The following is a 22,584-nucleotide window of genomic DNA, read 5'->3' as shown; positions in this document are numbered from 1 at the left end:
ATCTGATCTATAGGGAATGGAACATATGAATTTATGAAGCAGCAGAGTAGAAATTGAGCCTGCGACAAGACTCGAGGGCCATCGGGGGCCAGGAGGGTGGAGAGAAATTGTAATAAGGCATGAGGACAGACTAGAGCTAAGACAGGGACGTAGATCCTTTGATTTGGCTCAGAGCTGAGGTACGACAGGAGAGATACAGAGAGTTAGTGATAAGGCTGAGAGCTGGCAAAGGAGACAGGAGAGATTGAAGGGCAGAGAGGAGAGGCTTCCAGCTTAGGGGCACTGGAGGCCAACCTGCAGCAGAAAGATGATAGGAGACAAGAAAGGGTTGCAAAATGCAGGAAAGAGAAGAGCCTGCATTAAGACTCAGAGCCGCTGTTGGCCAATAGAGAGCAGAGAGCCTACAATAAGACTGAGAGTTGCACAGACAGGAGAGAAAAGAGCCTGCATGGAGGCGCGGGCTGGCCAACAGAGAGCAGAGGGCCTGCAAAAGGCTGAAAGTTGCAAGACAGGAAACAGTAAGCCGATAATCACCAACATGTGAACGACAAGAGAGATTTACCTAACCAAAGCTTCCTGGAATAACAGAAAGAGGCTAAGGGTTTTGTTTGTTTGTTTGGGGTTTTTTTTATTATATAAGGTTCACTATAGTGGACTGAATGAACTTCCGTATAAATGGCTTATGCAGATGTAAAAATCAAAGCTAAACATATCACCCTATTAAGAAAAAAGAAAACAGGCTCCGCCCCCTCACCTGAATTCCACACATAAACTTTGATCAGTTTCATATTACTTGGTATTGAAAAACTGAAACGTCAGTAATTATTGCAAAGACCAAAGCCTGACCTGACCTATCCGGGTCTAGCTTTGCTAAATACAACTCATGACTCTCAGAGATTTAAAAAAAAAAAAAAAAAAAAAAAGGCATTTATCTGCACAGTTAGTTTAAGGCATGACCCAACTGAAAAATTTGAAACAAATGGGGGTATGTTGCGAATGCTGAGCAGACACAGTTCATGCTTTAGTAAAGAAAAACCACTGCAGGCAAGAGAATGTCTAACCTGAACACCCCCCTTGCCTCTGCAATGGTGGACAGGGTCTGCACCTTTATAACTATGGCTAGATTTCACTATATGTCCTATCTGTAAGGTTTTGAATAGCAAAGTGACTTGAGCCGAATTTGCCCACTTTTTAGTTGGCTACTCATACAGAACATGTGGACTACTGCCACATGAGCTAAAGAGAGGAATCCTCACCTTCTGCTTACAGGAGTGGGATGCAATATAATGAGAAAACTAACTTGAATGTGTTGGTGCAAGTGCTGCAAACTTAGCTGCGGAGGATTCGCTAGAGTTGCTGCAGATTTAACTCTAGATGAATGTGAATGATCAGGCTGAGTGATTAGACTGGGAATTTTAGCTTCTTACCAAGCTTTGAACTTATGAAATTCCACTAGAATGTGTTTTCAGTATCAGCCAAAGCAAAAAGTTAAATGAGATGTCATGCAAATAACCACAACTGAGAATGAATTAACCATATTTTTTAAAAAGCTGAATACAGTTTCACTTGCCAAACCCGGGCTTGATTACTGCCACACCTGCTGAATCAAGAAATCATTTCAATAGAACCTGTTTGACAACGTGAAGTTGGCTAAAAGCTTGAGGGGGGGAAAAAACACCACACCACAATCTAAGGAAACTCGAGAACAGATCACCAAGGGACTGACATCTATCAGTCTGGAAAGGCTTACAAAGCCATTTATTAGGCTTTAGGACTTGAGGGAATCACTGTGAGAGCCATTATGCAGAAATGCAGAAAACTGGGAACACTGATTAACCTTCCCAAGATTGGCTGTCCTACCAAAATTACTCAAAGAGCACATCAATGACTCATCCAGAAAGTCACAAAAGAACCGAGGGCAACATCCAAAGAACAGCAGGCCTCATTTGCTTAGAGATTCAGCAAAAATAGATGCGTCTGCCTAATCTTTTTTTTTTTTTTTTTTTTTTTTTTTTTTAAGTTAACATGTTCTTTATTTCTTTTTTTTTTTTTTTCTTCTTTTTTTTTTTTTTTTGGCCTGTCCCGTTTGGCTCTTTTGCCATCAGAATTGTTGTCTAAAGGCAAAGAAAGATGCCCAACGGATTTACTTTACCAAATTGACCATCCCAGCCTTGCCGTAATGGTCCATTTGATTCACCTTTTATTGTTTATTTTATTTTCACTTACTGAATACGGGACAGACTTGACTGGGGGAAAGAAGGGGAGAAAGAAAGAGGGAAAGAGAAACAGCTGAGAAGAGGGACGGGGGAGAAGGGCAAAAGACAATCTTAAATGGGGCATTTGTGATCGAACACCCTCAAAATTGGCTGAATGAGAAAAATCCTTCAAAGAAGATTGGGCAAAAATTCCTTCACAGTGATGTGAAAGACTCATCACTGGTTATTGCAAACATTGCAGTTCTTGGCACCAAGGGTGGCACAACCAGTTATTAGCTTTAAGGGGCAATTACTTTTCCACATATGCCCAGGTGGGTTTGGATTGCATTTTCCCATTTAATAAATGAAAAACAGCATTTTGTTTTTACTCTGTTTATCTCTGTCTAATATTAAAATGTGTTTGATCATCTGAAACATTTAATTATGACAAAAATTATAACTAGGTAAGGGGGAAAATACCTTTTCATGGCACTGTAACTATTAACAACGGTCCATAGTCATCTGGAAGATAAGCAGCCCTTCATTTCATGATGCATCAAATGTTTTCAATTAAATACTATTTTATTTATATAGCACCAAATCACAACAACAGTTGCCTCAAGGTGCTTTATATTCTAAGGTAAAGAGCCTACAAAGAAAACGATTACAAATACAAAGAAAACAGAGATAAGCCCAACAATCATATGACCCCTTATGAGCAAGTGCTTTGGTGACAGTAGGAAGGAAAACCTCCCTTTTAACAGGAAGAAACCTCCAGCAGAATTAGGCTCAGGGGGGAGCAGCCATCTGCCGCAACCAGTTGGGGGTGAGGGGAAGACAGGACAAAGTCTTGCTGTGGAAGAGAGACAGAGACTAATAATAACAAATAATTAAATACAGAGAGATGTATAAACACATAGTGAGTGAAAAAGATGACTAAAGAGAAAGCATTCAATGCATCATGGGAATCCCCCAGCAGCCTAGAAGTATTGCAGCGTAACTAAGGGAGGATTCAGGGCCACCTGATCCAGCCATAACTATATGCTTTAGCAAAAAAGGAAAGTTTTAAGCCTAACTTTAAAAGCAATCTCAGAGCGAAGAGTTCTAATGGGGTGATATGGCACCATTAGGTCATTAAGATTAGACGGGGCCTGATTATTTAAGACCTTGCATGTGAGGAGCAGGATTTTGACTTCAATTCTGGATTTAACAGGGAGCCAATGAAGACAGGAGAAATATTTCTTCTCTTTCTGGTCCCGTCAGTACTCTTGCTGCAGCATTTTGGATCCACTCAGGGCTTTTCAGGGAGTTTTTAGGGCATCCTGATAATGACAAATTACAGTAGTCCAGCCTAGAAGTAATACATGCATAAACCAATTTTCCAGAGTCACTGGGAAATGCACGCAAGACAGTTCAGCAGCCTGATTCTTCATCCATAAAGCTATGCTGTTTGTATTAGCTGCAGTGTGCAGTTTAGCATTGCATTGGTGGGATGGGAGTATATGTTGCTCTAAAACCTGTATGTAACTTTCAGCATTGATGGTGCCTTTTCCAGATGCAAGCTGCCAATTCCATAGGCACTGATGTATCCCCATACCAGCAGAGATGTAGGCTTTTGAGTAGTGATTGACAAGCCAGATGACTGTTTCTCTTCTTTAAGTCGAGAGGATGTGATGTTGATGTTTTCGAAAATACATTTCTAAATTCAGTTCATTTGAGCACAAAACAGTTTTCCACTTTACCTCAGTCCATTTTGAATGAGCTTTGGGTCAGAGAAGGTGGCAATGTTTCGGGATTGCGTTCAATTATGGCTTCTTCTTTGCATGGCAGAGCTTTAGCCTGCCATGCAAGTAGGTGGGATAGTGAAATCTTTGCATAGAAAAAAATAACTTTTGGAAGTATTCTTGAACCCATTCACTGATTTCCATGACAGAATCATGCCTGCTGCTTAAGGGCACGAGGATCACAGGCATCCAGTACTGATTTTCTGCCTTGCCTTGTGCACAACATTTTCTGCTGATCTTATCGTACTGTCATAAATGAGTTTTTCAAACACTTTATGATTTTTGATAAACATTATTCTGAAATTGTTCCAGACTTAGTGGACAGTTTTTTGCATATTGCTGACCCTCTGCCCATCTTTATTTGGGAGAAATTCTGCCTCTCTAAGGTCATCTCACTGACCTTTTACCGATGAACCTAGATGCAAAAAAATTCCTCCAGCAGTGCCACTTACCTTTGCAGTCTTTTGTTAACCCCAACCCAACTGAAATAGGGGTCATAAATTAGCTAATACTTTTGGTAACGGTAATGGTCTCAGCTTTCTTTGAATTATTGTGGAAAAAAAATATTTGTTTATGAGATTTGACAGTCATTGCATTCTGTTTTTATTTACATTTCACACAGCATCCCAACATTTTAAGAATTGGGGTTGTATTTGAACTTTGGATATACAGCACAAATTTTCATCTTTTAAGTTTTGTCCTTAGCTGTTAAATGTTCCATGGTAGTGGAGCTGCAGACTGGCTACAGATGTATGTGTCTGTCTGTTACTTGATGAGCAGGTAATATGTAATGCATTTACAGGGCTATTGCTGAGGAAACAGATACCTGCTACTGTTGAAAATGATACTATGAAAGCAGTACTATGAGGAAACAAAAATGTAAGCAGTGAGTGGGAGCTCATGCTAAACTGTCATACAGCTAAGGGGGCTGTACCTTCATAATAATGCTCTGCAGTTAGCCTTCACACTGTCATTGTCATGGTAAGAACTTTTACATACAAACCATGTACTTGTAAGGGAATATTTGAATACTGGGATGATGCCTGCTGTTACTTCTGTAAGGACGGTGTACATGGCTTATTCTAATGCTTATATTATTTCCAAACATATCTGCAATTCAACAAGATTAAAATCACTCTACTGTCTTCAACTGTGTTGAGACTGTTCAAGCCAGGGAAGTTTAAATCCTTGTAATAAAAGTAGAATGTAATTCCTCGCCTTTCAAATTGCTTTGCAAGTTGAGTACTGGGTAAAGTCCTGTTTAAAAACCTATTTAACCAATTTAATTAGCACAGATAATTGAATTTCATCTTGTTGGCAAATTAGCGAACCTATGGAATGAAAACTGATCACCCCATCATTAAGAAGTTTCCCCATAATTGAATTAACACATGCATCATTTGTTACGTCAGATGCAATGTATTACCACGTATGCAATTCTGTGCTACGCTAGCCCCAGAGCGCTGTGGGTAAGTAAACTACAAGCTGCAGCTTCTCAAAACAAAGTGGACCTCAAATAATCATTGAGAGCAGAGTGTACCTATGTGGAGATACACTAGAAAGAAATCACTGGCAGCTCATGAATGTGCAGTACTCAAGATAAACTATCTTGCAACACACGGGTCACGCTGCCTGTTATTTGCTATCACCATAGTAACTCGTCTATTGGTAATCTTTTTGGAATTCCCCTCAGTTCCTGCTCTCTCGCATGCACACGCTGACTTACAGGGCACACACGAGCACATGCTGATGACTCAGAATGGCAAGCTGTTCCTTTGGTAGAGAAGAGAATGTCAGGAAAAAAAGGGGAATAAGAGACAGATCGAGTTGTGGTTTCCACTGCAAGCTATGAGTCACAAACACGAGGGAGTGAGTCAAAAAAAAAAAAAAAAGACTATTCTGGGATGGCTACTATAGCAACATAATAAGCAAGGGGGCAGGTACTTGCAGGGATGTTTCCATAGCAATGCCCTGTGTGTGTGTATGGATAAATATCACATGCCCAAAAAGCAGTTTGTTATGTAGTAAGGAACTCTGCCCCACTTTTTTACACAAAGTATTATAACAGTTTTTAAAGAAGATGATTATCCCCCTCCCGTCTTGTCTTTCTATTTCAGCCTGAACAGACCTTTTTGTCTGCACAGAAGAGTCATCTAAACAGCCCGATGCTTGGAACGCCTTCCGCACGTTTGGTCTTGTTGTCACCACCCTACAGCAGGCTTAATAAGTTCCTGGAAACCTCCGGTAAATTTATGTTGTTCAAGTGTTGTAATGCATTGCCCCCAGAAAATTAAGCAAGTGATCTGACACATTACTGATGCACACCTTTGTGAATCTGATTAGATTACTGTGATCATTTTCTTCACAGAGTCTCACAGCTATTCACTATCAACTGTTTTCAGCTATTGATCTCTCACTCCACTTCCATCCGTTGTGCAGGCAGATATGATCCCAAGCTGCACATTCCAGTCATAGCTAAAAATGTTGATGCGCTCACTCACATGAGTATAATGTAAACGGCCAGCAAGTCAGTACATGAAGAACAGATGAGTGAAGTGGGGGGTACCCCTCTGCTAATACAAGTCTAAACGACTTCTTTCTTAACAGAACGTTTTGAACTGAAGTGAGACAACAGTGGTACCTGTTTTTAGTTCTGCAAAAAATACATTTCTAGCAACGCACATTTGCTTTTTCGTGTGAAGATAGCCTAGGGCTATTTTAAACACTGAACGCTGAGTACACACCCAAACCACAACTGTGGAGCTATTATGACTAACATTTGAAAGTAATATTTCCTAATGCACCGTCCTCTAGCCTTGTAGGGTAGCGAACCAACTATAAAGGTTTATTAAAGAGAACACATTTTTATTTATTTTGAATGTTTTTCCAACATGCAATATTTCTGCCTTAGTAGTCATGGCAGTGCATTATTGTAGTTTGGCTTAGTTTGACAACACGCCCCACCTCCAGATTCTGGTAACATGAGACAGAAGCAACTCTGGGGTTTCATGTCCAAAAGTGCAGGGGCTGACTGTTTTCTCTCCATACCTCTCTCTTGACTTGTGTCACGCACTTTCTTCTCTACTTTCACACCGACAAACTCTGTTGCAGGGCAACACAAACTCACCAACAAACAACTTATTAATAATCTCTTCACGGATGACAATAACTGCTTCAACTTAAAGCTGGTACTTGCAGCGGATGTTTCGTGTTATGTTGTCCGAAGTGCTTCGTCACTACTGCAAAAGATCTAATCTTTTCTTTCCCTGCCTCCTTTAGCTATTTCCCCTCAACATACTCACCTTTGACCTCCCTCATTCCATTCTAGGGCTGCGTTTTAGAGCTATAGAGCTGCAGAGAAATGTGCAGCTCGCACACTTTGACTGCACTAAAGCCATGAAAAGACCCTATCACCAAACAGAAGATCTCAAGGTCACATTTCTAATCTAAGAGGATATAATATGATATACAGCATGTATATATGCATGTGTAACTATCTGTAATGTGTTGCAGTCTTTAAACTTCATATTTTCATTCTTGGCCCTGCCTCAAAAATAGAGGACATTTGACTTGAAGTCGCGCTGGGTGCTGACTAAGAATCCATCTTCCTGACCTCATTTTTATTGCTCAAATTTATTGTGTGTGTGCGTGTGAGTGTGTTAGAGGAATTTAAAACCCAGCAACATACTAGAGTGTAGGGAAACCCCATAAAAGTCTAAGGGTGGGATTATGTGGTGGCTGAGTGTTGTTTCTATCCGCCCAGAGATGTCCCTCCAACTGTGACAAGAGTGATGTGCTCTTGTTTTGGCCAGCTGGCCTGTGACAATAAGCAGAGCTGTAAATATGTCCAGATTTGTGTAAAATAGACACATGTAAGGCCTTTAACGATAACTTAAAGACACAAAATCTACACACTCATAATCCATAGACATGCTTAACCCACACAACAGGAACGTCAGTGGTAGCTTTCCTTTCATGAAAACTGTGTCAGATTGCTTCACCTTGCTGTTCCAAGCCCTCCACTGACTACCTAACCCTTTTCCAGATGTGTGTCTCGCAACACCAGATGCTCAGCACATGCATACCATGCCCAGAGCTCCTACTGCGAGCTGACAGCCACACAGGGACCTTGTGTGGTGAAACAATACATCAGCTCTCTGTGTTCCTCCCTTACAGGGCTCCTCGCTGATCCAACTGCTTTCAAGAATCCCCACCCCTCCTCATGCGAGCACACAGAAGAGAGAAAAAAAATGTCCAGAAAACGAGGATCAGTAGAGGAAGGAAAAAGTAGTGAGTGTGTGGCCAAGTAAGAAATAAAGACCAGGGGGAGGAAGGTTGGCAGGACTGGAAGAGAAAATGTTGCTCTTTGGCATAAGACAGCTCATTGTTCTCGTGGCTTGCTTCAGTTTGGTTTTTTAACTCTGAGGCTTCTAAATACAAAGCAGGCACAGTATATTGTGTGGACTTGATGCTGCCTCCATCTGGCAGGAAGCTTGCCTCAAAACGATTAAAACTGCATGGGTTCTGCTCAGAGTCATTTCATATTTGACTTACAAAACAGCTTTGGTAACGCCACTCCTTCAGCAATCAAAGGGTTATCCTTCAGCACTTTTGTAACTGCCGCTGTGGTGCGAGTGAAGTCAAAGTTATTTGCTCAAGTTACAGCCCTCTTCCACCGTGATCCACAGGATGAGTGAGTCATGTGTTCAAGGACTTGGGTGCTTGGCTGTTGTGGGAACATTTCCATTTTCTGATTTCCATGAGACTACAGAACAAACTAAAATGGCTTCCCTGATTCCACACCATGGTGGAAGATGGTTGCGCCAAAATGATCTTGAATCACGCTTAGCAAGTAGGAAAAAAATCACACATCTGACTCACTCTGAGATGAGAGTCCTCTCCTGTGCATCTCCCATGAGTGTGTGGATGAGTGCGTCAGAAAGAAAGCCCCTGCATCCACCCGAGAAGTTATAAAGTTTAATGCGCAACACTTCAGTGATCAAACCACAGTCAAGCGTACTAAATGTGTCACATGTTTGATATTAAAGGGAAGTTAAATCAATATGTGCCTGAATAATCTGCATTCATTACACGGGCTCGTCCAGGTGCACCGTTTCACCTGCAACCACTTGTAACAGACAATGCTGCGACAAACAAAGAAACGCCGGGCAGCAGGTGTGGGGAAATTTCAACAACAAATGATCAAGTGTGTTCAACAAACTTTCATATGGTTGGGTGTGTCCGATGAAGACAAAAGCTTTGTGCTCACAGTTCAGCGCCAACAGACAAAATTTATTCAAAGCATCTGCCATTACAAAAGAAAGAGTTTAGCTTTGAGTTGGGCATTCAGGCAGATGTTAAAAAAACAAGTAAATTGATGTACCACACAGGAAACTGTGGATTATGGTTATCCCTACTTTCTTTTCCTCTTTTTTTACTCTAGCAATACCAACTTGAAGAAGTAGGTTCTGAAACATGGTATTTCAGCATTGGACTGGGGTGTGGCTCTCTCTACATTTTTATATCAGCCCTGCACGCACACTTATCATTGTCAAAAATAAAAAATAAATCATTTTCCACTTACAGACTACATATTTACATGCGCATTTGGAGCTTTAAACAAGTTAAAGTTTAATGTGAAAATCTGCTCTGAACTTCTAAGTCTTAAAGAATTGTTTTACTTTGGAGTCCATGATAACAAAGCACAGATTTTATGTGAATGGCCCTTGCCCTCGTGTATCCAAGAGGAGTTCCTATAAAGATTTGTTTCAGTCATCTCCTTAGGGGAGCACAGACTACTTCAAAACAAGAACCCATAGTTTAAGGCAGACAACATTCCCATCTTCTCAAACCACAGAGTTCAGCCCAGCCATTTTCTCTACCAGATGTGCTGTATTCAATAGCCTTCAATGTTAAGTCTTTGCCTGCCCTCTACAGGGACTTGAAGAATCTACAGTTTTAAGTTGGCTTACCATTTGTATAGTAAACCCACATATGGTTTGCAAGTTAGAAATTTAAAAACGCCCTATACATGTTCCAAGACAGCTAGACATTAATCCTGATGAGTCACAAAATCAGCTGAAGTGCATCACAAGATGCCTGCTGAGCCCAAGGTTAAGTAACTGGATAAAGCCAAAATGCAGTATTTTACTGACCTCTTCTGGTTGAATTTTTCATTGCATGTTTCAAAACCTAACCACTGCCTATTAGCATGTGTGGGCACTGTTGTACCATAGACTGCAAGGTCATTTTCTGTTTTTGGTATGCATGATTTGAAGTTAAGAAAACCAAAATATTTCTGTTTGCTTATTCTCAAAACAAAACTTAACAGAAATACATTCAGATTGAATTCACACACAATGGACATCAAAGAGAGATAGCATTGAGGGAAATGCTTTATTTCGCACGTCAAACAACCAGAAAACCACTTTGAAGGCCACAGAGAAACTTCATTCTTGTCTTCAAATACTGTCATTCCTGCAGGTAAGTAAGCATGTGTGGCTCAATGTCCATTGGTTTTAAGTGTTGGAGAGCAGAAGCGCAGAGTGCTTTTGTTGACTATCAGTGTCCTCTCACTTGAAGATCTTGCCCTGGTTGAAGGCTTTACCCACATGCTTGAAGTCTCCCTCCCAGGCAAAGTACTCTTTTACCATGGTTTTGCACTCTTCACTGTTTGGATCCAGCTTGCACCAGTCATATGATTCGTAGTCAATCTGCCAATCTTCAGAGAGCTGGGAAGGAAAGTCACAAATTGAATTCAAGTTAATTACCCTCAGCTTTTAATCCAAAAATATATCATCAACATCACTATCCGATTTTAGATGACACATTCCATCCTACCTATCAAGGCGATAGGTGAACCATAACAGAATGCATTCAAATGCAGACCATGTAGGCTACGGGACACTTTATATGAATGCCAGATCTCAACATTCCTCAAATGGTTTTTTTTTTTTCCATTTTCACAACAACTGTATACAACAGAGTGGTTTTCCGTGACAACAGCCTAAATACAGCAGTATCAATAATTATAGTTTGAAATTTAAATGTAAGGTTTAGTGTGTGCACATGTCCACTGCACAAAAGCAATGTTTTGCTGCCTAAAATAGACATGACAATCCACAGAGTTCAAAAGTCAGCTTAGGTCAGTAACCAACAAATACCTGCACAACTAAATCTGTCTTTATTCAAGGACAATTGTCTTAAACTGCAATACGGTTTGTGGCCACAGCATGAACCAGCCTTTTACTCACTTAACCAGAGATGACTGGGATGAATATGGTCTTGAGTTTCTCTTCCCCCGTTAGATTAAGACTGCGTGTCATAATGGGACACTGCCTTGCCCAAAAACAGGGGTAATTTAAAAACACTGACTGGAACGTTAATCCTAACAGAGCTGCAATCCATGCACTTCACCTCGACACATGAGGAAATGCCCAAATCAATGTGAGAAACACTGGGGATATTATCAAATCAGAACATTGATCAAAGCACGTTTAAAATCTAATACTTACAGTGAAGGCCAGTTCCTGGCCTCTGAAGACCCAGATGCCAGAGATGCTGCTGTCGTTGTTGGTGCCGAACAAGATGACACTGGCAAAGGCATTCTTTCTGAGTTTGTCCAGGCGCTGGAACATACCTGTGAGGTACAATCAGAGATTTGAGACATTTTGATTTTTATCAACACGTCAAGGACATCTTCTATTTGATCCATATATCTAAAGGAACTTCTGTCTCTCTACATGTAGAACAAAAACAAAAAAACAAATTGCCTGTGGGGCAATTCTGATCCTGTTTAATGTGACCACAGCATGAACCAGCCTTAAACTCACTTAAAACAGAGATGACTGGGATGAATATGGCTTGCAGTTTCTCTTCCCCCGTCTGATTAAGACTGTGTGTCATGACAGGACACTGCCTTGCCCAATGACAGGGGAATAATTGCTTTTCTCCTAATTGTAGTACAGACCCGTTTCTGAAGTTGATTCAAACATGTCCAAACTCCTTACAAGAACGTCACTGAAGACCTGAAGATGACCAATTTAACATTTGACAAAAAGGTACTTAACACTTATTTTTAAAAAACAAATCATGGTTTTAGCAGTGCCAATCCCGTTTGTCCCAATTTACACATTCTTTGAAAACTGGTGTAATCAGCTTTCCTGAAAAACTGCAGGATTAAATTCCAACTAGGGCTGCCACAAACGATTATTTTGATAGTCGACTAGTCACCGATTATTTATGCGATTAGTCGACTAATCAGATCATCATCCACTGGACGTAAAACTACAGCTTATTGCACCAGCAGCATCTGCTCTTATATAACTATCATTAGCTTACAGCTTTAAGCTTTTAAGGTGCTAACTAAAAATAAAGACAAGATGATAGTTTATTCAATTTTAATGAAATTTGCAGATTGTTTCGGTAAAGTTTAATAAACTCCTTGCTATCTAAAATATAACAGGACACCGGAGTATATTCTCCAGCATCTCACACTTCTGATAATCAGCTGTCTGCTTGACGTTTATTCAGCTGTGTAAAAACTATAACTTTAATCTCAGCCAAACCGATTTACTCAGGAACAAATAAAATACTAAAAAAAAAAAAAAAAAAAAAAAAAAAAAAAAAGCCAAACAACAACATTTTTAATTTATCTAAGTGACTCATATATATTTAACCTGAGTCGCGAAAGACGGCGGTGGGTTTGAAAACAATTTGCCGGGAGTCCGGTGTTCTCACGGCGCTAGTGACCTAGCCCCCGGCTAGCTATCGAGCTAGTGGGTAACAGACGTCTCCGAAAACGTCGGAGCGCTTTTGAAAATATGTGGTGTCCTGATAAACTGAGCCGATATTTGAGGTTTACACAGCTACATTCTCGCCTGAAAATATGTTAAACGTTTATTTTGTGACCCAGAAAGAATAATAAGAGTAATATTAAAACTAACTAGCTACCGGCATTGTTGGAAACTAAGCTGGGCCGTGCTATGAATTCTGGGACACAGCTGCTTCTTCTTCTTCGGGGTTTAACGGCAGCTGGCATCCTTGTACATGCTGTGCTGCCATCTTCTGTTTCAGTCCGTTATTACACTCTTAAATCCTGCTGCTTATTCCTGCGTCTTTTGTGATCTTACAAAGCTTCAAACGACACGTCGACTATTAAATCAGTCGTCGACGATTTTGATAGTCGACGTAATCGTGACTAGTCGACAAATCGTGGCAGCCCTAATTCCAACCCAGAATCAGTCCAAATGATTTAAATGAGACTAAAACCTAAATCTACACCAGGACTGAGAAAACCAGCAGTACCCACTGCAGTCAACAAGAACACAAGTTAAGATGCATTTAAAATGATCTGTCCTGTGTAGCAAGTCCCAGCACTGTCTCCTCTAATCCCCTCTTTAAGGCTACATGAGAGCCGTCTTAGAAGTCTACAGACTTTCAGAAAAATTCCCATATGCACACGACTGCCTCTGATCCCAACTTGTTCCTGGGCCATAGGAGCAAACCTAAACAGATGGAGGAAATTCATGCCAGCACATGAAGTAGCAAAGAAAGATGTAAGACCAGGGAAGAAAATAAAGCCTTTTCTGCGTTTGCTTTCCAACCAATAAACAACCATAATAATAAAGTAACTTTAGATACTAATGAGACCAAAGGTGTTATATAAAATGGCTGCTGCTGAGTCTCACCTGTGATAAGGTTGCAGCTCTTGAAGGTAAGTGTGAGCTCCTCGGGATATTTGTACTGGCTGTGCCAGATTGAGTAGCCCTCACGGTCAAAGTGCTCCCAGAAGTGGGGAATGGCTACGGTCAAGGTGTCCTCGTTGGAATACTTTCTCTTGAACTCATCCATAACAAATGCGCTAAAATGAAAAAAGGAAATGACACGAGTTATGTGATCCGTGTACATGCAAGGTGAAGAGAACAAGGTGCAGAAATTAGATTGAGATCACTGGAAAAAAATTAATGTAGGAACAGTTACTGAATGCCTACAACCATTTTGTGGGTCCTACAGGACTATAAAAGGACGTTTAAAGCCAGGATTTGCCACTGACAATAACCCGAGTTTATAAATACCCACATGACTCCACCATCTTTACTTCAAAGAGAATCTTTAAATACCATAAAGCCTTGATTATATTCTGTTGCAGACATGGACAGCTGGAGACGACGTGACCAAGTAGTCGTTCCTTTTATACTTCTCCAAGTCCACTGCCTGGGGTATACGCATAGTTTGCAAATTGTAATGTAAATTTCTCTGCAGACAAGTCTGCACAGTCAACCCCCCCCCCCCCCAAAAAAAAAAAAATTTAATCAGACCTAAGCCAGCTGACACACAGATATACAGTCAACCTTGAAGGGCAACTATGCATCTCAAAGTTACATTCTGTTTGTGGCCACAGCATGAACCAGCCTTTTACTCACTGAATTCAGAGATGACTGGGATGAATGTGGTCTTGATTTTATTTTCCCCTGTTAGATTAAGACTTGGTGCCATTAAATGGGCACAGTCTTGCCAAATGATAGGGGACCATCTTTCCACAGCATAGGAATGTCAAAACTCAACATGTGAAACCACATAACGAGTTTTAAATGATCAATATGCCAAAGACTGCTACAGATGCACAATAGAGAAATAGGCCTTCACCAACTGATTAACACTCTTAAAGGCAGAGAAGCCTTTAGGGAAAACTACTGGGGTAAAGGGTCACACCCAACACTTGCAGATTGACTCCACATTATAGATTTTTTTAATTACCATACAAGGTGTGAGCTTACAGCGAAACAAATTCTGAATGATGAAATGTATACACAAAAGAAAAAAGATCTCTCTACCTCTTTGGCAGGTGTGCAAAGGGGTCCTTGGCTTTAGGCTCTGCAGCCAAAACAGCATCACAGTCATCCATTTCCTCTTCAGGATCAGGCTTCTTCTCTTCCTTTTTCTCTTCCTTCTTCTTCTCTTTCTTCTCCTGGGGCTTGCCAGCCTCCTTTCCTCCCTTCTCTTTCTTAGAAGGAGTCTCTTTCTTGGGCTGCATCTCAGCAAATTTCTTGGCTGGAAGAACAAAACAGTGAAAGTCATGTTCCGTCTTTGGTTTTGTATCTGTTGGGAAGGAGCCTGCCCTCAAATCATTTGCCCAACAATGGCTGATTTTAGCTGTGTTAGTATTGGCGTGAATTAAATCAGATATGCAAACTTTATTTTTTTTTCTTAACTTCAAATAGCCTCAAAGACAATGCTGGGGGGGGGGGGGCAGTGTGAAGTATGGCCCGACTCCATTGTGCACCTTAAACTTGGCAGCACGATCGGGTGTAATGCTAGATTCTTAAATTGGGTTCTACTCTGAGATCCCTCACCAGCGAGGTGATTGGAAGATAATTACCCACAAAATTCAGTTGTCAAAGTGATACAGTATTACTATTATTTTTGAAGAATCCAGTTGTGCAAATAACTCAAATATTAGCAGTGAATGCAGCTTTTCCAACTATCATTTAAACAACAATGGTGTGGACTTTTGCTTTTAAACATTTCAGACACTTAGGCTACGAGTTCATACTGTCTAACATGTATGCCTTCTGATCTAACTGCTGGTGACTCACCGTCAAACTGGGCCATCTTTTCACACAGCTTGACCTCTCCCAGGACAGCCTTGAACTGTGGCTGGTTGACACAGGTGACAAACCAGCGGGTCACATTGGGATAGGGCTGACGGAAAGAAGGCTCCAGGACCTACAGGGAACAGTGAGGTGTTAATGGCTTCTGGTGCAACTTCCTCCCCAAATTTCATTACAGAGATGAAGTATTGCCATTAGGCTCCAAGGTACCGCAAGGTGCAGCCGTCTGTGACAAACCTGTTTGTAGAGCCAGAGCATGGAGCAGGCCACGGTGATGTCTGCAAGGGTGACCCTCTCTCCCACAAGGAAGGTACGGGTGTTCAGGTGTTGGTTCAGCACAGCAAGGAACTTTTTCACATCCTCCTTGGCCTGCTCGGTGGCCTGGACAGTGGAAGAAAAAGAAAGAAAAATGACTGTAAATCTTATTTTCCAGTACCAAGGTGCAACAACAGGGTGCAGTCCTCTAGGAAGCCATTGTTTCAACTAAGAAACACTGAGCTGTATACCTGCTTGTTGAACTGCATGATTCCCAGAGTGGGGAAGACCCATGCGCTGGCAGGAGGGATGATCTCTGAGTCAGCGAAGCTCACCCACTGCAGCACTTGGGCTGCCGCCTGAGGAGTGGAACCGCGTAGGGTATCATTGCTCACTACGCACACAAGATTTTAAAAAGGAAAGTTGCTGTTATGGTTTCACAGTCGTTCTGATTTTTAAAAAAAATTATAGTACAACTTCAGCATTTTAAGATTTTCTTAATACACTAGAGGTAAAACTGTATAGATATAACTAGTAATGTGGTCTGACCCATCTATATGATGATAAACCCTTGAGTCAAGAAATGTCCTGTGAATTTAAATGTTTTGCTGATTGAGTGCTGTATCCCATCACAAATTCTAGACCGAATTAACTGCATCCCTGAGCAATTTTCTAAAACAAGAGTGTAGAATTCAAGCCACTTAATTATTATTAAATGTGAGACTTACAGTAGTGAGCAATGGCATTACTCTCAAACAGACAGAAGCCGTCATCTCCCTGGTAGGCAGGTACCTACAAATGACACAACTACTCATTTGAACACATTCAATGTGTTTTTAAGTCAGAGAACAAAGCGGTGCATGTGCAGATCTGTTAGCTACGAAACATAAAAGGGTGTGTTGTCAAACTGGTTAAATCCCAGCTCATAAGTTGCATTTGACAAATAACGAGTCAACCTTATTCGTGTGGGAAGGAAAAAAAGAGAGGCTCTAAAAGCAAAGCAAAAATGCATATTTAAGGGAATTGATACATTGAATTGATTAAGCCAGCTGTACTTACCTTGCCCAGAGGGAAGTTGTTGAGGAAGGCAGGAGTACGGTTCGTCTGCCCGAAGGTGAAGGCAGGGGCACTCGTGGCAACTTTGAGGCGAGCACCACTGTACTGGGCTGCAATCTGGGCCTTAAAGGCCCGCCAGTTCTCTGGGTACGTGTACAGAGTCTGAAAGGACAGAAGACAACTGTTTTTAAAAGCAAACTGCATATATATGCACCACACCTTTTCAAGCTGGATGTCTAACCATTTGATTGGCCTATGAATGACTTTCAGGAAATAGCCTGGTGTTTTACTAATGTATATACTGAGTCCTGAACAGGCTTCTGTCGGTTTTCTAATTCTACTTAAGGCATGTAAACTTGGATAAAATTGGTAAGCAATCTATCAAACCCGTTAAGAGGCAGCATTTAATTTGTTTTATAGTCACAAATAAAAGGATCCCATCCAAATTAAAAGGGTGGACCAATTAAAATCTGGCTGATTAGGCTATGGAGCATGATGAAGCTGAAATACATGCTGACTTGCACGGAATACCGCATTTCTGTTAATCAGTTATCTAAAATAAATAAATTATTTTCATGTGGCTTAAAACGCTCTCTTGACAAATAAGCTGTTCCTTAACACCGAGTCGCTTAACTTCGGAGAATAAATTTAAATATACGGCAGAATTGAGACTAAATAAACTGAACTGTAGCGATACCCTCAGGTAAAAAAAAAAAAAAAAAAGAGGGAAAAAAAGCGTATGATGTGAGGAGGAGGTTTTCAAAGTGATGAATAGGTAAGGTAACGTGGCACAACCCTGAGCTAAGAGAGCGGAGTCTTCCACTTACAATGCATCGTTAGCAACAGCTAACCTGTGTTAGGAGGAATACTGAATGGTATTGTTTACAAATATCCCCTATAAAAGCTAGAAAACACTCCGAAAGCAATGTCTGTGTGAAAAGCTACTCAGTAAGAGGGCAGATGCATCTGATTTTTAGCGGATTGCAGCAGGAAACCTAAAAGTAAGCACTATAGCTGGCCATCTCTCCATCTTACTCACCCCTGCCGCCATCTTCAGGACGAGAGAAAGAAAGAACGACGGCGCGCTTCACTGACGTATTTACGGCCAAATGACGTGCGCGTTCTTGAAATATCCGCGTTCACAATTCTTCTGAACGGCATGGATAAAGCTGCCTGGTCACATTTCAAAACATCCAAACATGACTTAAAAACTTAGTACCTTCACAAATAGCATTTGTAGCTAACACAGGGAGATAAACATACACTGACACAAGGATGTAAGAACAAATTAAATATTTTATTACAGCAAAAGCAAAAAATATGTAGGAATGATGAGCATTCAAAATAACAAACACTACTAATATGGATACTTCTATTCGTTAGCAATTTTTAAGTAAATTTGTTAACACTCTTACAACATTTCCATTAAAAAAAAAATGTAGGCTGTACAGCATAATAACATGATATGCCTATAGGGCTTGGCCCCCATCTCCATACCAGAACAGAAGAAAAATAGTAATTTGTCTGTCTTAATAGTAATTAAGACAGACAAACTGAGATACAACGCAATAAAGTCCCACTGTTTCTTGCTCCTCAGAAGAAAATCAGCTCACAAGACCTGAAACAAAATACAGATGGTAAGTTTAAAAAAAAAAAACAAAAAAAAAAAAAAAACATACACCATTATTTTTGTTTGTTCTTGTTGTTTTTATGTGCAAATAATCATAACCAAACTAAACCAACAACAACAAAAAAGCAGATCTATGACCCATCTGACAATGTACTGTGGTCTAATAACTTACCCAGATAATCATCCATGAGAGATCCAATGGCAAACTGAAAAACAAGGAAAACTTTGTTTTAATATAGTTTTAAGTATAAAAGATTGATGAAGGCACAATGGCATCCCACATTGATTTGTTGAGCTGAGATTTTTCACTGTTACCGTCTTGGCGTCTGTAAACTGGATGTGACAAGTGATCTGACTGTTGAACCATACACTTTAATAAGTATGCCCTGAACAAAGACAGTTGTAGTGCACTGGCAGTTTGCAGACAGCACATCGACTGGCAAAGAATGTCTGCTGTTGATGGGGACAGAGTACAAAGTGGGTGGTGCAACCCGTCTATGGGCAACTCTTGCCTGCGATGTTGATCAGCCAGTTGGACCAAATTAACATACGAGAGGAAGTGAAACAGAGTTCTAGAGACAATGAAAAAGTGTCCACTGCAGCTACAGTCTGTACTTTTAATGCTGTACTTTTTAATCTTTGACATTTTGAGGGTTTTTTTCCACACTTCTCCTATTCGTGGAGAACTCTGTGGTCGCTCTCTTCCCCATTTTGGCCCACTTGTCAACCAATCGGCATTCAACCAACACACAGCGTTATCCACATCCTGCAACATGCAGTTGGTATGCTTGTCTGTAATGAAATACATACACAAAAAGGCGCAATAGTGCCATCAACTACACACTACACTGGCCCTGATAAACCAGGTGTGATTTTTGTAACCTGGCACACATGGCATAGCCTGTGCAGCCCAGGTTGAAGACACAAGGGTAAAAGCAGGTCAGTCCTTACCACCATTTTAATAATATATTAGTGCAGGAGCTCAGAGATTCCCCAATTACAGAGAGGGAGATGCTGGAAGAGTTGGAAAAAAGCAAAACTTTCTGGAGAAAACTCAGCGATCGCTTTGCTTTGTGTTTCGATTTTTCCCGTTTCTACACCAGCACTGATGTTGAGGTGAGACATATAATTCAGGAGAAGAGCCACAACCCAGTCATAAACTATGAGTTGGTTGTGGCACAATCAATCCTGTGACCAAAACTAGGTGTAAGGCACTTCTGCACTGCCTTAACTTTTCAGAGCCTGTAACTATGAACATCTTTTATATTTATAGGAAATTAACTCCGGCTTAAGTTTATATGAAGTACTTAACTAAAGAAGAGTAACAAACTTGGGGTGAAGAAGTTTTTCAAAAAATAAGAACAAACACTTACAATGTCATTCTTATCCACTCTGGTTCCCACAATCTTCAGCCGGATCTCATCATCTTGCTGGATTACAATGTCCTTAAAAATAAGAGGAAGAAACATCCTTAAATGCAAAACTGACACTTGTGTTTTAACCTTTATCTTCACTATAATGTGAACACATGTCTGAGTTTGCGGAAAACTTTTTTTTAAACACATAATAATGATAACTTTAACTTTATTTTAAAAGCCAATAAAGGCAAAGAAGAGAAATGTATTTTAATACATGTTTCTGTAACACAATTATTGTTTCAACTTAACAATGAAACAATACCTCATCAACTGTCTTATAACAGGGTGGATTAGAATTGGGGTCAAAGTCCATTTCTATGGGGATCGACTGCAAAAGAAATGTATCATGAGATTGAATTACAAACAACATAAATACTGCAAAGTGCACTAAATGACAACTAATTAAACACAATTGTAAATATCTTGCTGACTCACGTGGCGAGAGATGAAGCAGGACATGGGACCTATTTCTGTGAACAATCCGACCTGTAAGAATTACAGACATATTTAGAAACATTTCAAAAGGAAGACAGAACACTATTCTTTTTCAGCAATTCATGACTTCCTTCTTAAAACTGGACACATTTAGTTTAACAGTTTGGCTGTTAAAATGATTCAGAAAATTCAGAAGTACAATTTTTTTTATATTTCTACATCTTATAGGATGGATGGAATACACGGTGTAAAAAAGTAACTTTTCGTGCCACTATTGCATTTGCAATGTTTTACATCGCTTTGGAGGAATTTTGGCCCAATTCTCTTTCCGGAATTATTTTGAATTTAGCCACATTAGAGGGTTTTCAATCATGAATGGCCTGTTTAAGGTGATGCCAAAGCATATCAATCTGATTTAAGTCCAGACTTTCACTATGCCACTCCAAAACTTTCATTTTAGTTTTTTAACCATCCAGAGGTGTACTTGTTTTGACTCATTGTCCTACTGCATAACCCAAGTCACAGAGAGCCTCAATGCACAGACAGCTGAATGCATTTTTCCATTTGTAGTTAAACGCTCTCACTGTTGTTCAGTGGAGTCCCAAAACCTTAGAAATGGCTTTGTAACCCTTCCCAGACTCACGTGTGTCAATGACTTTGTTTCTCATCTGTTCTTGAGTTTCTTTAGTGTGTTGCTTTTTGAGATCTTTTAGCCTACATCACTTTGTCAGACCAGTCCTACTTCAATTCAATTCAGTTTTATATATCTAGTGCCACAGTTGCCTCAAGGCACTTTATTTTGTAAGGTAAAAACAAACAAACAAACATAGAAATCCCAACAAGTTAAGTGAGTACTTGAGTCAACAGATTTGACAGTGATCAGCCCTGGGTGTGGATAGTGAAACTGAACTCAACTTTCCAAAAAAAAAATTAAATTCCAAAATGATTAGTCATATTTAATATAGGATTTAAAATGTAGCAGGAATTATTTTCCACACAGGGCCAACTAGGTTTTGGATAGCCCCCCCCCCCCCCTTTAATAAAGGAATTCATTTAAAACGGCATTTTGTATTTACTCAAGTTAAATATTAACCCTCTCTCTGATACAATTTTTTTTGATTATCAAAAATGCAAAAAACAAACAAACACACAAACAAACAAAAAACTAAGAAATCAGAGAGGGGGCAAATACTTTCCTACAGCATGGTATGAAAACTGTGTTTTAAGACTCTAAACCTGCCCCTCACCTTGTTAACCTGAGTGACCACTGCATCCACAACTTCTCCTTTAAACGGACGGAAGACAATGGCCTTGTATTTGACTGGATAGAGGACAAAACCTCTGCCTGGTTGGATTACGCCAGCACCGATGTTGTCAATGGTGGTAACGGCAATGACGAAGCCATGCCTGCAAGACAGAATTAAACAAATTATTTAAATTGCAAAACAACCTCCATCTGTGGCCCAGTTTTCCAGAAGCCACTGGTCAAATTTCAGCTTCTTTTTAGCCTTTGTTTTAAACTATTTTTAAGTCAAACACAAGAGTCACTCACTTGCCAGTGCAGGTCCCCTCGACCTCTGTGAAGAGCTTCTGCTTCACGGTGTTCAGCAGATTCGGACCAAAATATCTCGGATGTAGTAAGATTTCGTGCTCCAAAGAAATCTGTGAAAACAAGGCTTTTGTAAATTAGCTTGCCGTGGACAACGTCACTGCTCAAGCTATTCGGCTGCCGTTCAAAAACAAGAGAAAAAACACTTGTAGCATCTCCACACGACTATAAAAGCGCAACAGTGATAACAGCTTTTAAGGGTATACGATAAAGTTTTACAAAGCTACAGTAGCTACAAGCACGCCAGCCAAACTTGTATCAACGACAGAACCAGACTGCTGTTAGCGATTATATACAGAGAGCAATACAAATACTTACATGGTAAAACATTTCGGTCTGTTTACGTTTAGTCCCAACTCAAAAATCGTTTTATTATATTTTCTAAAAGATGTTTTTTCGTGTATTGAATGAAAACCAGCCGCTCGTTTGTTCCTAACAAAGTCACTTCCGAGTCAGAGGTCGATGTTGGGAAGTTGTTGCCCTCAGTTCTGTCTCTCAGGAGCGTATCGCTTTTCTTCTCTAATTTTGATAGACACGAAAGTTAAATGTAATAATCACAAGTTAAGTTAAACAATAAATATAATAACAAT

At 40.2% G+C, this 22,584-nt stretch overlaps 2 protein-coding genes and 1 long non-coding RNA gene across 3 annotated transcripts; 1 reads left to right on the top strand and 2 right to left on the bottom strand.

The window, feature by feature from the left end:
- Positions 1–5,706: 5,706 nt before the first annotated feature.
- Positions 5,707–8,504, top strand: LOC146717774 (uncharacterized). The gene is made up of 3 exons (XR_014914911.1): positions 5,707–5,848; positions 6,097–6,223; positions 8,156–8,504. It is a non-coding gene; the product is annotated as an uncharacterized LOC146717774 (long non-coding RNA).
- Positions 8,505–10,356: 1,852 nt separating this feature from the next.
- eef1g (eukaryotic translation elongation factor 1 gamma) lies at positions 10,357–18,024 on the bottom strand. The gene is made up of 10 exons (XM_085430795.1): positions 17,942–18,024; positions 16,906–17,064; positions 16,575–16,638; positions 16,098–16,240; positions 15,829–15,972; positions 15,577–15,706; positions 14,815–15,031; positions 13,669–13,841; positions 11,494–11,618; positions 10,357–10,710 (listed from the first exon to the last, which is right to left on the bottom strand). Exons 1-10 carry the CDS (start codon positions 17,951–17,953, stop codon positions 10,552–10,554), a joined length of 1,326 nt encoding a protein of 441 aa, XP_085286921.1. The 5' UTR covers positions 17,954–18,024; the 3' UTR covers positions 10,357–10,551.
- Positions 18,025–18,178: 154 nt separating this feature from the next.
- polr2g (RNA polymerase II subunit G) lies at positions 18,179–22,567 on the bottom strand. Its single transcript, XM_085430820.1, has 8 exons — positions 22,313–22,567; positions 21,938–22,047; positions 21,633–21,792; positions 20,386–20,436; positions 20,213–20,278; positions 19,906–19,977; positions 18,705–18,738; positions 18,179–18,520 (listed from the first exon to the last, which is right to left on the bottom strand). Exons 1-8 carry the CDS (start codon positions 22,322–22,324, stop codon positions 18,507–18,509), a joined length of 519 nt encoding a protein of 172 aa, XP_085286946.1. The 5' UTR covers positions 22,325–22,567; the 3' UTR covers positions 18,179–18,506.
- Positions 22,568–22,584: the final 17 nt, after the last annotated feature.

This window comes from Copadichromis virginalis, linkage group LG2, assembly GCF_057382275.1.
Source record: "Copadichromis virginalis isolate Kocher_CV1m ecotype Utaka linkage group LG2, C_Virginalis_male_GT1.1, whole genome shotgun sequence".
Taxonomy (NCBI): domain Eukaryota; kingdom Metazoa; phylum Chordata; class Actinopteri; order Cichliformes; family Cichlidae; genus Copadichromis; species Copadichromis virginalis.
Note: the sequence above shows the minus strand (reverse complement) of the source record. Positions and strands in the feature narration are given on the sequence as shown.

What these genes read in the sequence shown, in the direction of transcription:
- eef1g (XM_085430795.1), bottom strand. An exon ending in TTTGCACACCTGCCAAAGAG is followed by an intron (nt 13,842 to 14,814) that starts GTAGAGAGATCT and finishes TTTTCATTTTAG; the next exon opens with CGCATTTGTTATGGATGAGT. An exon ending in GCCAGGAACTGGCCTTCACT is followed by an intron (nt 10,711 to 11,493) that starts GTAAGTATTAGA and finishes TTTCCTTCCCAG; the next exon opens with CTCTCTGAAGATTGGCAGAT.
- polr2g (XM_085430820.1), bottom strand. An exon ending in TGGTCACTCAGGTTAACAAG is followed by an intron (nt 20,437 to 21,632) that starts GTGAGGGGCAGG and finishes TAATTCTTACAG; the next exon opens with GTCGGATTGTTCACAGAAAT. An exon ending in GTTATAAGACAGTTGATGAG is followed by an intron (nt 19,978 to 20,212) that starts GTATTGTTTCAT and finishes CTTATTTTTAAG; the next exon opens with GACATTGTAATCCAGCAAGA.